The sequence below is a fragment of the Dendrobium catenatum genome, unplaced genomic scaffold (genome assembly GCF_001605985.2).
Source record: "Dendrobium catenatum unplaced genomic scaffold, ASM160598v2 fragScaff_scaffold_1260, whole genome shotgun sequence".
NCBI lineage: Eukaryota > Viridiplantae > Streptophyta > Magnoliopsida > Asparagales > Orchidaceae > Dendrobium > Dendrobium catenatum.
Genome location: NW_021319722.1, coordinates 6,846 through 21,813, shown reverse-complemented (window position 1 = coordinate 21,813; position 14,968 = coordinate 6,846). Strand labels below are relative to the sequence as shown.

Here is a 14,968-nt window from a genome sequence, read left to right as displayed (position 1 = left end):
AGTAAAAAAGAAGCGCCAGAGTTACTATTATGAGAGGAGCTATAATATCTCCCACACCTCTATCAATAGCCTCAACCGAAGGAGTTTCAAACAAACATAATGGAAAAAACCACAAATAGTTGCTACCAAGGAGCTGAAACTGTCCCAAAAATAATGTCAGTCCAAGAAATCCCAAAAGATTAGCCACAACCAATGAACACAAGAGTATGAAGCCATACCAAATAAGGAGAGAATCACGGATCAATTTACCTAGCTTAGAAAACTTTGATTCCAACAAATGATTTAGTCAATATTCTTCCAATAGTTTTGATGCTAATTGTTGAATTTCCTATAGATAGGAGGGGACCAACATACTAGGGGTGTCAATTATGGTCAACCTGTCGGGTTCGGGTCGAACCCGACCTGACCCATATATAAACGGGTCAACCCGAACCTGACCCGTTTTTGCAAACGGGTCGGACATTTCAACCCGGACCAGACCCGTCCGGGTTGCCGGTTTGACCCGACCCGACCCGCGACCCGGCAGTGGGCGACGCGCGAGGGAAGCGGGGCATGCAGGGCAGGCGGGCAGAGGGCGAGGTCAGCGGGAAATTCAAAATTTTTTAAAATAAATGGGTTTTCAGGTTGACCCGGCAACCCGCCGGGTCAACCGTGTGTGTGTGTGTGTGTGTGTGTGTGTGTGTGTGTGTGTGTGTGTGTGTGTGTGTGTGTGTGTGTGTGTGTGTGTGTTTGTGTGTGTAAAAAAAATATATAACTATGTTGCTTCACTGTCAGAATGAAGGCTAGTTAGCTCCCAAATAAATTATTTAAAAATTTTAATAATAGTAAATTAAGAAACACATGTCGATGCTATTTAGAAAGCAGAGTAGCTTTCAATGCTCGCTATCCTTTAAAAATATGAGAATTCCAATAGTGAAGATTTGTAATATTCAAAATTTCGGGGATGAAATTCTGATGAGGGGATATTAGTAATATTCAAAAGTTCAGGCAAGGATTGGATATCTGCACGAAGGATCGGCCAAATGAGAAATGGGAAGAACTAGTAGTGTAGGATTGTAGCAATACACAGCACAATGTATTGCAAAAGAAGGATCAGCATAGTGTTAGAGTTCAAGAAGTGGAGTCGGCAAAGGCAAGAAGTGGAGTAGAAGGATAAGTTAACTGTGGAAGCCAAATAAACTTAGGTCAATATAAAACTTTATATTCTATTGTACAGCTGTGTAAATAAGTCTGCAATAGAGGTATGTAGACTATTTATTATTGAAAAGTTTTGAGATTCTTAGTGGCTCTGTAATTATATATGTATGATATAAATGAGTTATTTTGACTGCTTCCGTTTATAAAGGAATGTGAATAACTGTGGCTAGAATATATATATATATATATATATATATATAAGAATTTTATATTTTTACCTGTTGCACCCTACGTTATTGATAGGGGTGTTGTGGGGTGTGACATGTATATTGTTCAAAATGATGTGATGTTACTATAATTTAGAAGTATTACATGCTAATTGAGTTATGATTCACCCTTACTATTATAAACATACATAAGAATAATTTGAAGAATTTAAATGAGTGAAAAAGAAAAGAATGAATATTGTAGATGCAATGCTCTGAGAGAAAAATATTAAAAAATACATCTAAGATTTTAGTGACCCTTTCAGTATATTGAAAATAATTGTTAGAAATTTTAGCGAGCAAAATTGTTAAATAATCGTTCAACCGTCTGTTCCCACCTTATTAATTTAAGCTTTCAGGTCGGGTCGTGACATGATTTTTGTGGGCTAACCAGCTAAAAGATAGAATTCATTTTCCCTCATCAAACAACCACTTCCCCTTATTTTTTCATCAAGATCCAGTACTACCTTCTCATAAGCATCCATTCTCATATCAGGTTAAACCTACTCTCATCTTGTACGAATAACAGATCTCTAAACTTACTGCACCTCTTATTTTTCTATTATTAGTAAATTCTCATCAGGCAATCCAACATAGAGATTATCCTAAGTTTTTGATGACTTTCCAATTGGCTGGCATCCATTCCATTGGGCTCATTGACCCTTGTCATATTAATGTTAAAATATTTTTAGAACAAGACTACACCAGGCTGTTCTCTCGGTTTACCAACTATATCACTGGTTTCCAATGTGTATGCTAAAATGAATGCCCCATTTCCACTCTTTCGAGGAACCACCAAACACTCCAGTCTTGATAGCAATCCCTTGATTTCAGTTACAGTATTTCAATCAATCCGCTCTATATTTCATGGGTTTTATATTGACAAACATTTGCAAGTAGATAATGCTTACTACTAATCTCTATAGATCATTAGAAACCAAAGTCCTGATCGAAGTAGAAGTTGGTTCCCATTTAGAGAGGCAAGTGTAGATTGGGCCATCAACTTGTGAATATTAACAACGGGTTGAATTTAAAGGCACCCTATTATATTATTCATCCTGAATAATTTTTGGACAGAATTTTATAAATGCGTCAAGGCTCATCCAAAATTGAGGAAATCCAATTATTAGGCTTAACAGGCACTATCAAATGATCAAATCTAACTTACTACCACTTTGAAGGCAAATCATATTTCACATTAATTTTGCAATCAGAACTTGGAACCAAATTTTCCTTTGGCATTAGAGCCTCTTATGCCCTACCTGCACTATGATTTATCAACACCCATAAGCATCACCATTGATCCTCATCCACTTACTACGGAAACTTCTTACTTCGATCTAATTTGTGAACACATTGATGATCATGATGCTCTATAACCTTATGATTTCAATGAGAGTACTAAGAGTGCCCTCTTTAGCCGATAGAATGTTTCAAATTCTATTTATCAAAAAACTTTGGAGTAAAAAAAATATATCATCACTCCCCACTTTCCACCAAATGTCAAGCAAGGAGATCCAATAAGCCATTCTGTAGTTTTTATGTTTCTTGGGATTTAATTTCACAAGCTATCATGACATCTGAATCTTTTACGTATACTTTTATTTTTTTCTCCAGCAATTCTTTAGTTTTACTTCGATGTACTTATATCATTATCTTGTTGTAATATTTTGATTTTTTTTTTTAAGAATGCAAACATTTAAGCATTTTTTTTTCCTTTCTGTAGACATATTAGCATTCAGCACCATAAGCCCTAAACTGCCATTGCAAATTGATAAAAACTAGGTTCCATATAATGCTGAAGAAACTCCAGAGAATAAGAAACATCCATTAAAGGACCAAGGTAGAAACTTTAGTAGGCTTCAGCCTTCCGTTTGTGAATACATTGACTTCATCATCAATTTGGCTAGACTACAAGAGTGCACATCATCTTCAACGTTCAGAGTATTCTTGTGAGACAATGGATGTGAATAAAGGTTTTCAACGCTAAAACTCAGTTTCATACGAATATGATCATATAATTGTGGGCTCCGAAAATTAGGCCTCGGCCTCCGCTCGCCTTTCTTTTTATTCGGCGAGGGAGTTTTAACGGAATAAGTTCCGGGGTAAATTTTGGAAGGCAGATGAGTTTGTAGATAAGACACTACCCAGAGATTTCACCCTCATTTTGAGGGGACTTTATGATCTGAGTTCTGGTTTCCTATAGGCGCAAGCCCCTATAGTTAATTACCCCTCCCGATCACGAGATAGAACTTTCGATTAAGGCTAGTCGTCAATCAGATACGTATAGAGAATACGTGTTATCTGGCATATAGTAGCAGCAATGGGTTTAGGATATTTGAAAAATGGTTGGAAATTGAAGAGTTGGGTTTGGAAGATTTGAAGATTTGGATTGGGATATTTGGGAAAATTTTATATTTAAAAATAAAAATTTCATCATCTAGCACTTAAAGCGGATGGTGGGGGAATGGATGATGGACCCGATCAAGATCCCATGGTTTCGTCGTCCCGGGCCATCGGGGTCCTTGGTCTACTTAGTCAGAGGAGGTAGTCGACCCAACCTGACAGAAGGATCCTTGTCGGCAGCAATGGGTTGCTTCGTCCAAGGGAACCTTGTAGACCGGGGTTGAATGTTTGTCTAAGGGGACAAATTTAAATCCACCTTAGCTTACAGAGGGCTTTGTGCCCTGTCAATTATATCTTATTGATTCATATCTAAAGGATTTAACGCCATTAAGGAGCGTATTGGCTCTGGCCATAACCGCTATCTGTGGTGCCACTTGGCGACAAAACCACTAGGTTCAGAGGGCCCCGGGTCATAACCGTTTACCTGCAGTGCCATTTGGCGGCGAAACTGCCGATTAGAGGACACGTACCACGCCCTTACTGGCAAAAGATTGTTTGAGAATGGATCCTAGTAATATTTTCGACCAGGCATTAGCTCTTTGAGAGCTGAAGTGTTGTTTAATTTGTCCACCCCGATAAACTGTTGCGGAGGGTGGATGGATTTTGCTTTAAGTTTTTGATGGATTTATTTCAATTTTAAACATTTTTGGGATTTTGGAATTTTGAGATTTTTGGAATTTTCTGGGATTTTGGGTGGCTTTGGATTTTTGGATTTTTATGGGTGTTTTGGGTAGAGCTTTGGAGTATTTGAAATTGACTTTTGGGAGACAATTCATAGTATTTGGGAACCCCTCCGGTTGAGATCTGCATTCAACACGGCCATCATCGGGGTGTTTGGGGGGACATTTTCATTTGTAATTTGAACCTTGTCAACTCTGTCTGGATGTCAACAGAGGATCGGGTTTTGTAGGTTTTATGTCTTTGTTAGTGAATTCTCATTTTTATAGGCATTGAAGGCCTAATATGAATGTATTAAGACAAATATAACGGTCACCACAACCGTATATTTGTTTAATGGTTCGAACCCTGTCGACTCCTATTGATCCGTATAGAAGGATCGGGTTCGAACTTGAATTCACTTGTCAGCCCGCGCAGCATCCCTAGACATCACGTGTGTACCAATAACACGCTCGTCGGGGCCCATACGGGTTTCATGATTATTTTTACACCTTTTAGTGTACCTATGTGTATACAAACTACTGTGCACGTGCATGGGTACGTTGAAATAATTGTAGTTGTGCATATAACTTTTCATTTAAGAGCTTATACACGCCTTCTGTCCGCTAGTATGAGTGTTGCGGATCTGGTGGCGTGACGTAGCAGCTTCTGGATAGAATTGTTCGCTACTTCGTACAGGTAGACTGTCGTGCACTACTCGTTGCTTTCTGCAGGTGGATCGTAGTGCACTAACTAATCTCCTGCTTTAGTTTGTAGAAGCTCGTTGGAACTTGTATTTTTTTATGCATTATGCCGTGATTTTGGTTTTTGCAATACAACCATTACTGTTGGAGGTAGATGTATTTATCTTTAGACTGAAGTTGACTACAGGATACTGCATTTACTGTAGTCTTTATGTATCTACACAGGGTGGCATTTGACACATACATTTGTCTTCGTAGAGAGATTGTATGTATTGCAGATCATTTGTAGTGACTTGTAGGAATTCGTATTGTTGCTTGTGAGTGAACCGACATTTCACTTCTATTCGGGATTTTAATGAATGACCTTCATTCATTCATTGACCTCTTTATTTGCAGGGGATACATGTCTTCTACGACGACCTCCTGGAAGTATTTTGTAGAAGATCCATTGTTTCTGCATCGAATCCACCCTTTCACCAATCTCGGGTGGGTTGTTCTGATGAATTTGCAGTTGCTTGTAGGGACGGATCCTCCCTCATTGGTCTCCCGAATTGCCATCTCAATCAACAGGCATCTGCAGGGGTTGTCGTAGGAGTTTGTGCATCAAGATCTTGTAGCACATTTTGAGTCACTGTTGCTCGTACGAATGCTCTTGTAGTTTGAGTTTCCTTGCACATGATTCAGACTTGAATTCATCAAGTCTACAAGTCCCACTTAATGTTGTATAGCACGAGTTCAAGTACAAACTCAGAGTTCAAGTCTTTGGTTCGACTTGATGTCATTCGCTTGAGTTTGATTTGAGTCTGATTTCATATTCAAGACATGGTTGAGTTTCAAATTCTAGTAGTCTTGAAAGTCCAATCTCTTATCACTTTAGTTAGAGTTTTTATTTGCATTCGTTCAAGTATTGGTCAAAGTACAGTTCAGACTCAAAATGAGTCTCTTCTATTCATCCGAGCCCCCCTGCAGTCTGAGTCTTGTTCAAGTTCAATGCTTATTTTTATTTGGATTTGATTTTTTTTTTGTATCTCATTTTGATTTTCATTCTAATTTAGGTCCCGAGTCCACTGTTCTTGTTCATGTGCTTGTTCTTTTTTGAGTTCAAATAGGTACAATTTCACCCGAAATTTCGGCAGCCTCCCGTGTCTCCTCCGTTTAGGGGAAAATTACGAGAAACTGGGCCTTTTCCACCATGCGCAATAAAGGCGTGTATGGTAGGTGTCCTCTGACGAGGACACCGCGGCCGTGATTTTTGTTCCTCCCACCACGCGCAATAAAGGCGTGTATGGGGTGTTTGACGGTACCTGTTTAAATAATGCACAGTTTGCTTTCCCCCCGCTCGGGGGTACTTATGAATGACACAATTTGCTTTCCCCCCGTTCGGGGGTACTTATAAGTGATCCCGCCTCGCCGTAGGTGCCGCACCGGGGTCCCTTCCCACCACGCGCAATAAAGGCGTGTATAGGTGGTTTTCCGGTGCGCCATGAACACCGAAGTAGAGTTTAGGCGATTGCTCGCTTCGTCGTAAGCATCAAACCGGCGTCCTATCCCACCACGCGCAATAAAGGCGTGCATAGGAGTTTTTTCCGATCTGCTGCAAACAATGACGCGAGAATCTGAGTTTAGAGAGTTCGTACCTTCGCGGGCTTCGATGGTACCTGTTTAAAGATGCACAATTTGCTTTCCCCCCGCTCGGGGGTACTTATGAGTGACCCTGCCTCGTCGTAGGTGCCGCACCGGGGTCCCATCCCACCACGCGCAATAAAGGCGTGTATAGGCGATTTTCCGGTGCGCCACGAACACCGAAGTAGAGTTTAGGCGATTCTCGCCTCGTCATAGGCGTCGGACCGGGGTCCCATCCCACCACGCGCAATAAAGGCGTGTATAAGCGGTTTTCCGGTCTGCCGCATACAACGAAACAACAATCTGAATTTAGGAGATTTCGTACCTTCGATATATTTTTTTTTTTATGGGATTTGGTCGAGAAGCACATGAAAAGGAGCAAGGTTACCTTCACAGCCTTTGAGCTCCTGTTGTTTGCTTCCGATCAATATGCTGTAACTTCCGATCCAACCAGAAAGGGGAAGTCGGAGAAGGAAAAGTCGAACAACAACAACGGGAGTCAAAGAAGCGAACTCCGCTTCCTGTCTCCGATCAAAATGTCGTATCTTCCTGTTCGGCAGGAGAGGGATGTCGGAGGAGAGGGGAGCTCGATCGGCGGCAGAGTGGCGACGGGTTGGGATTCGGTCGGCCATGAGTTCGAACAAGGCTCGGGATCAGAACGTCGAGGGGCGGCTTCGGCTGGGTGTCGGAGCTTGTGGAGTTTGGCCGGTTTTGGAGTTCGGCAGAGGGAGTGGAGACAGTGACAGGAGAGGAGGAGAGGTCGTGGAGAGCGAGCAGTCGAAGCTTGAGGAGATTTGCGAATGAGTTCCGAAGGCTTCCGCAGGTCCGGTATTTAACGACGGGAGTTGGAGTGAGATCGAGGCAACGTCGCAGGATTTACGCCGAATTTGCGGAGAAGCGACTCGAGCGGCGCCGTTCTGCAGTACCTCGGCAGGATTCCTGCAGAATTTCGGGAGTCTGCTTCTCGATGCGTACGAGGTATGTAATTTTTGGTTATTACATAGAGCTTAACAATAATAAAAACTGCAATCGAGCTCAAAACGTCCAGGATATCTTGACAATAGGTAAGAAGAGAAGATAGAAATTGTAAATAGATTATTTTCGCTAATAAAAGATTACCTCAGAAGCAAATAAACGAGGCCTTAAACCAAGGGCAGAACATGGAGCATCAAGCAGTACACGATCAAAACTGTTAGGGAGAAAACCTTTTGAATTCTCAGCCCTCCCACCTATAGAATGATTTCTTCCCGGTCCATTTTTCATCATTTGCGTAGGCTTTCTCAATTCCTTTTTGCTGACGTATCTTCCATTTCCACGATTTCCTTTGCCAGAAGAAATAAATACTGATAAGCCAAACAATCATACCTGAGCATATAACTTCCTTAACTAAACATGAAGCAACTAAAGCATTCCATCAACTACACTGTACATTATTAATTATAAGGAAAAAAAACCGTAAGTTAAATACATATCAAGACAAGCCCATAAAATTGACCATGTATTTCAAGAAAATTTTGAAGTTAAGGTAGATCATGCTTACATGTAGTAACATCAAGACGTCGCACACAGAGGGAACAACACAACTGAAACGATATTGTTCAGGGAAAAATAAACAACATAAACACTATCATTTCATACCAAGTCATACCATAAAAATCTAAACCAGCAATATTGATAAAAATACAAATTGCAGCATATGTGTTTATGAGATTAGGGCTTTCAAGAAGAACATAAGAAAATAACTTGCTAAAAGGTTAATGATGCCAAATTAAGCAAAAAAAATCATGAAGACAGAAGGTTGCATGTGATCATCTAATTGTACCTCTTGCACTAATATTTAGATTTTTTTTCCCAGATTTGATGGGAAGGCAGCGGCACAGGGGGAGCATTCCAAGATAATTGTGATTTTTTGATTAAATTCCTGATTTAGGAAATTAATTGGGTTTAAATTGAATCTATTAGGCTTGAATCGAGTTTGATTTGGGTCGATTTGAGTCAATCGAGGTCGATTTGATTTAATTTGAGTTCAATTAAACTTAATATGAGTTTAATTAGATTTAATTGAGTTGATCGATAAAATGTTATTCGATTTGGAAAAAAATTTGTATACTGTAAAAGAGGAAGGTGGTTGCATATATAGCAACATACCTCAAGGTAAATTTATAAATAGAAAATTATAGAAATAACAAAGAACTACTAAAAGTTCTAAACTGAAACTAACAAAAAAACATACAGGATTCAATACATCTAACATGAATTTTAATAGTGTCAATTTTTTTTCATAAGATTCATTTCTATAAAGTAGAAATTTAAAAAAATAATAATAAATAGAAGAAAACATGGGTATAGCAACTGTAGCAATTAGGGAGACCCAAAAGCGGCATAGAAACATGGTGTCAAAACTAGAAGTCAAAAAAGAAAGCAAAAAAGAAAGGCTTCGCAAATCTGTAGCGTAAATGCTTGTGGCGGCAACATTTAGGTTAGCAAAAAACACGCAGCAACCGAAACAACAAGGAGCAGCAATAGCGCAAGAACAAGGGAAGAAACTAGCGAGTGACAAGGGAAATTACAGGAACTAGAAAACCGTGGCAAGACAAATGCTATAAAGACAAACAACAACACAGTGATGAAATAATAATGAGCACTGATGAGCACTTCTCATTGTGAAATCGATTATTGACTCCATAGGTGTTGATTGGAATTCAACAGGCTGAATTGAAACTATGAAATAATGAATATGAACAAACTTATTAAAATATACAATTGAGAAACAAAAACTTAAAACCCATACACTTAATTGCATTCCCAATGAACACATACTTTCATATTTACATAATATAGTTTACAAGATAAGATATGGGCTCAAAACTCAATCTTACCCATGCTCATGATTTCTGCATCAATTTTATCTCTGTCCATGTTCACACGATGCATGTCACCATTGTCTAATCTTGATGATGACTTCATAATTGTTATGTCATAAATCTCACGATCCAGATTTGTTGCTACGACATCAGCTCCAACAACAGTTTGGGAGACAGATTTTAGAGCATCAAGTCTATAAGCCCTTATGCAAGTAAGGTCCATCTCTGCAGCCAATATTTTTATATCCATAACCTGAAAAAATTTTAATATAATTGCAGATCTCAAAATAGATTAGTAACATGATACATGTAAACAACATAAAAATCATGAAAGAACTTTGGCCAAAAAAGGATGTCAATTCAAGTATTGCATTCTCTTTTGTATGCCAAACATGTTGAAAATACAAATTGTATTTCATGATTTAGTAGTATATATTAACAAAATCTAATAATTTTGCCAAGAATAATATGAAAATTAAATAAAAAACCAACATAAAAACAATATCATTTTCTTATGCAAGTGAATTCCTTAAAAGATGAAGGACGACAACAACATAAACAACATCAAGCCTTTATCTCACTATGTGGGGTCGGCTACGTAATCTTTTTTCTACATTGTGTCTTGTTAAGAGTCAAATTCTCATTTAAATCTAAAAAAGAAAGGTCATTTCTAATATTTTCTAACCAAGCCTTTTTAGGTCTACCTCTACCTTTCTTAACAAAAGCCAAATCTAATACATCTACTTTCCAAACCGGGTCATCGGAAGGCCGCCGTTTTATGTGACCAAACCATCTAAGACTGTCACGACCTAGCCCGGCTAGCCCATTGATAACGGGGCGGGAACAGACGGTCGTACAGAAGAGCATAAAAACATAATCAAATTCATTATAAATTTAACAACAGTACATAAATGTCATTCAACATTAAAAGAAAGAGCCACAAAAAGACATCAAACTGAAATGTTTCAGACTAATCAACTATCTCACAATTACTAAAAACTTTTTAAACATCAATTACATTACATAAGCTCTCACCATTACATAAAATTCAAACTCACGAACTACAGAAACAAACTCAAAGACTCAAACTTAAACATAAAATGGAACATTTCTTCCTGAGATCCCCTACGACGATACATGTACGGTCGTCGTGCAGCCATCAGATCTCTCCTAAAAAAATATTTCCAAACGAGGAATGAGCCAACGCTCAGCAGGTAGTTCATATCTCAATTAATTTCATAAGATGCATAAAACAAAAACTTTTACAATTGGAATTAATTCAAATCATATCATTTTGCAAGTCATAATCTTTAAACTTTTCAATTTTTCTTGCATTTTCCTTTCTTTAACATTTGATTTCTTTCATTCATTTCTTTCACCTTATTCATATGCAATGCAAAGTGCAAAAATGATTATGCTAAATATATCACCCGTCTCAGAAGTACCCTTATTCGTACTGATCAGGTACGCAGTCAAATTTTTGCTTATTTCCTTTATCATTGGTTCATAAGAACCATCCTTTACCATGGCTCATATGAGCCTCCTTTACCAATGCTCGAAAGAAGCTCAGTTTACCATTTTGGCACTTCCGATCAACGATGGCAACATGAAATTATTATTGCTTTTAAATCTATTGAATCATGGCTCATTTTCTATCATATTTATTTCCATTTATTCATATACCTTAATTGCTTCTCCAAATAATGCAAGAAATGAAAACATGAAACTGTAGGGTATTTTTTTTTTTTAAAATCATGAATATCAAAAATTTTGACAGTAATAAAATAATTGAACAGTAAAATAAATACATGAAAATGCCATTTCTAAGCATAAATTAAAAAATAAATCACTTATTAAAATTAAAATGGGGTATGAATACCTTACTCAATTCAAAGTAGACACATCGCTTCGACCAAATTCTTTCACCTTAAATTCGACGTCATCCTAAGAAAATTTACAAAAAAACGACGTATAATATTTTTGAATAAACCTAAATTCTTAAGTTTTCAAACTCTCATTTTGTATATCAAAATTCGTGCTCCAGGACGTCCAGGACGATCTGGATCGTCTGGGACGAGTCAGTTGAGAATTTGCTCCAGAATTATTGATCCCAGATTTGCTCCAGGTGTTTTTTCTGTAGGCACGAGCCGATCGAGGCATGGCCGCAATTTGCCTAAAATCGCGAAATAGTTTCTGGACCTCCAGACAATCAAATTGGGATCTCGGGATGTGACGGGGCCATTGGTTGCTGAATATCGTTTGAAGAAAACATAAAAATCTTGAGAAAAGGGGTTTTTAAGATTTCGCGAATTAGCGGAGCTGTTTCGTCCGACGAGACTGTTCAGAGAAATTGCTGTCCAAGTGTAAGGCAACATCGGCGGCCTTTCATCAATTTTAAGAACCGTTGTGTTTGGCGGTATTTTCTGTTCGGATTTTGTTTCCGTAGTATTTTTCGTCCGTATTCTTTCGTTGGTTTTCAGTTTTACGCGTAAACTTTTTCTGTATAATTTTGCTGACGATGCCGAGTGTGCAACATTTGTGTTATTTTTCTGAGAGATTTTTTTCGGTATGTTTTGATTCGACAGGTGTTTTTCGTCGACTGAGATTTTTCTGGTGAAGTTTGAAAATTATCTGTGGCAGTAAGATAAATGTTCTGAAATCTTATTATCTAATAATTCTGTGCCAAATTTGAATGAATTGTGTGATTTTCAGAAAAATTTGGTGTAAATTCGTATACTGCCCGTTGTGCGGCCCGGATTTTTGTGTCTGATTTCTGATTGTCCGGTTTCTTCTGAATTAATATGCTATCTGTATATGCTATAAAAGGGAGTTTATAAGGGGCCTGGATCCTATGAGATTCAGTTAGTGTATGGGGATAAATTTAGATGAGCTCAAAGTTGGAGAAATATCTGTTCTGTTCCGCGGATCTGCGATGAATTTGTTGTTCTGGTGCCGTTGAGCACATTTAAGTACATTTAAGCTATTAATGTACTTCAGAGAATTTTCTTGGTGTCGTGAGCACAAAGGGAGACATAAGGGTCAGAATCCGTATGTTGATTCTGTTTAGTTTAGTTTATTGCTATTAATTAAATATATGATATCTGATTTGATTGACATCTGATTTCCGTTATGTTCTGTTTGTTTCGATGGATATTCTGATCTGTCTTTGATTCATATATGTTCGTATCTGTTCTGTTCCTGAATCTGTATCGATCTCTTGTAATCTGTTTGTTACTGAATCTGCGAATTCTTTCTGATTTCTGTACGATTCCTGCTTCTGTTGATTGATAGTCTGATCGCGTATCTGTTCTGATTTGATCTGTTTCGATTCTGAATTGTCCGATTTGATACCCTGGTCTGATTCTGTTGCCGATTTCTGTATGGATCTTGTCTGAGTATGTTTAGTTTGGATTAGAGAGTTTTGATGGAGGTTTGTCGCTTTCCTGAGCTGTTTGAGCTCCAACTCTTGTTTTCTGGTGGTTTTCAGGTTCATGGGGAAGGGAAGGAAGTCCAGGAATAGATTTTCAGAGTCTGATCAGTGTAGGTACTTTTGTTACATTTTTGATTTTTGTACAGATCATGGCTTTTCTGTTTGTTTCTTTCTTGTCTGAGCCGTGTACTGTATTTGGTAGATGATTGTTTTGAGGAAAAGAGAGATTATAGATGTTTTGTTCCGCTGTTTTGATGATTCATTAGTAGTTCTGTGTTTGTGTGTCTGTTTGAGTTTAAATTATTTGGAAGATTCAGTTACCGACAAATTCCATAACAGATCCTGGTCAGTCAAGTCGAGTCTGTTGTATTTCGTGTCGCGACTCGCGGTGCGAGGCGGGATCCGTCCGCAGATCGGGTCTGGGCGGTGACAATTTTTGTGGTATCAGAGCATTGGTTGTGAGAATTGGGATTGTGTAAAACAGAGCTATAGGAAGTGTGATCAGTGGAGTGCTGCTTCTAGGGGTAGTTTTGGTTTGTTCGGCTTTTTATTGTGTGTGATTTTGTGATAAGTTTTCCCGAGATTTTTCTGGATTTTCTGTATTGGATCAGCCAGAACCCAGACATGACAAGACGGGCAGTAGTGCAAGTCAGCGAAGCACCAGGGGGAGTTCAGCCCCAGTGGCGGTTGCTGACACCTTTCTCAATTTGTAACACTTGTGCTCAAGATGAATGAGCGAGACTAAGAGCAGAGTTTCTACTGTCAGATCAGATAACATTGATAAGATAATTTTTGCAGTTGTTTTTTGAGGTTGAAACCTCCGAGATTTGAGGGCGCATGTTGAGCCGCGAGGACCGAGGAGTGGCTGAGGAGATTGGAGAGACCTTTGACGGAAATGCAGTGTCTGTTCAGATAGGAAGGTTCCTTTGACAGTATTTCTGTTGGATGGAGAAGCTGAGCACTGGGGGAAGGGAGCAGTAGATCAGCAGATAATTTTTGATAGGCAGTTTATGAGGCTTGTGCCTCCCCTGAGCAAAGATTGGTGATGCAGTTACGAGGTGAGTTTACTTCCTTTAGCCAGGTATACTTTCTGGCTGGAGAAAGTGCTATCGATTTCCCCTCAGAAATCGGAATTACGAGATACTTTGAGGCAGCCCTGATACCAGTTTCGGATTACTGATTTTTCTGAGCTTTGTGGAGCGAGCTCGTTTGATAGAGAATGATATGACAGCTACTCAGGCAGCGGGTGACTGCGAGTAGGAAGAGATTTGGAGGTGAGGCTTTCTGGCAGTGGTTCCTCTGGGAAAGGGAGATTTGTAGTATGGTTTCTGGATTGTTGATTCAAGGAGGTAGTGGAGGATTCGAATCTGGTACTTGCTACCGTACGACTGATTCTGGATCTGTGGAGTATGGCACCTGTTGTGCCAGAGTTGTGGACGCGACATCAATGGGCCAGTGCTACAGGATGGCTGGTCTGTGCTTCAGATGTGGTCAGCCAGGACATAGGATTGCAAGAGTATTACACAGGCTGGATTTGATCGGCGTCTGAGTTCCGATCAGAGGGTTCTGTTAGATACCTGTCAGGTTTCAGCAGGGAAGACCGAGGACTGTTCCTTCCTCGCTCTGAGGGATTTTCTGGTAGAGGTGGTTGGTTTCTAGTTCTGTACCAGGAGGACCACCTACTGTTCAGAAGGGGCAGAGTAGTTCTGTTGCTTCAAACTCCTTGCTCCAGTTCAGCCTCCGCACGATTACAGCCTGAGTCAGCAGGAGGCTTCGTGGATGCTCAGATGTTGTGACGGGTAAGATTTTACATTTCTGATCACTCCTGTCGTGTTTTTTTTGACTCTGGAGCGAGTCACTCTTTTCTGTCCCATCGCAGTC

The 14,968-nt window shown here is 39.2% G+C and overlaps 1 protein-coding gene across 1 annotated transcript in view; it reads right to left on the bottom strand.

Annotated features, from left to right (window-relative positions):
* LOC110115709 (putative methyltransferase NSUN6) overlaps nt 1-9,910 on the bottom strand; it is a gene marked incomplete at its 5' end in the record, with an annotated part of 58,695 nt that extends 48,785 nt beyond the window's left edge. The window contains 2 exon segments of the mRNA XM_020849024.2: nt 7,913-8,115; nt 9,673-9,910. Of these exon segments, the coding sequence (XP_020704683.1) occupies nt 7,913-8,115; nt 9,673-9,910 (441 nt within the window).
* Between the last annotated feature and the right edge of the window lie 5,058 nt (nt 9,911-14,968).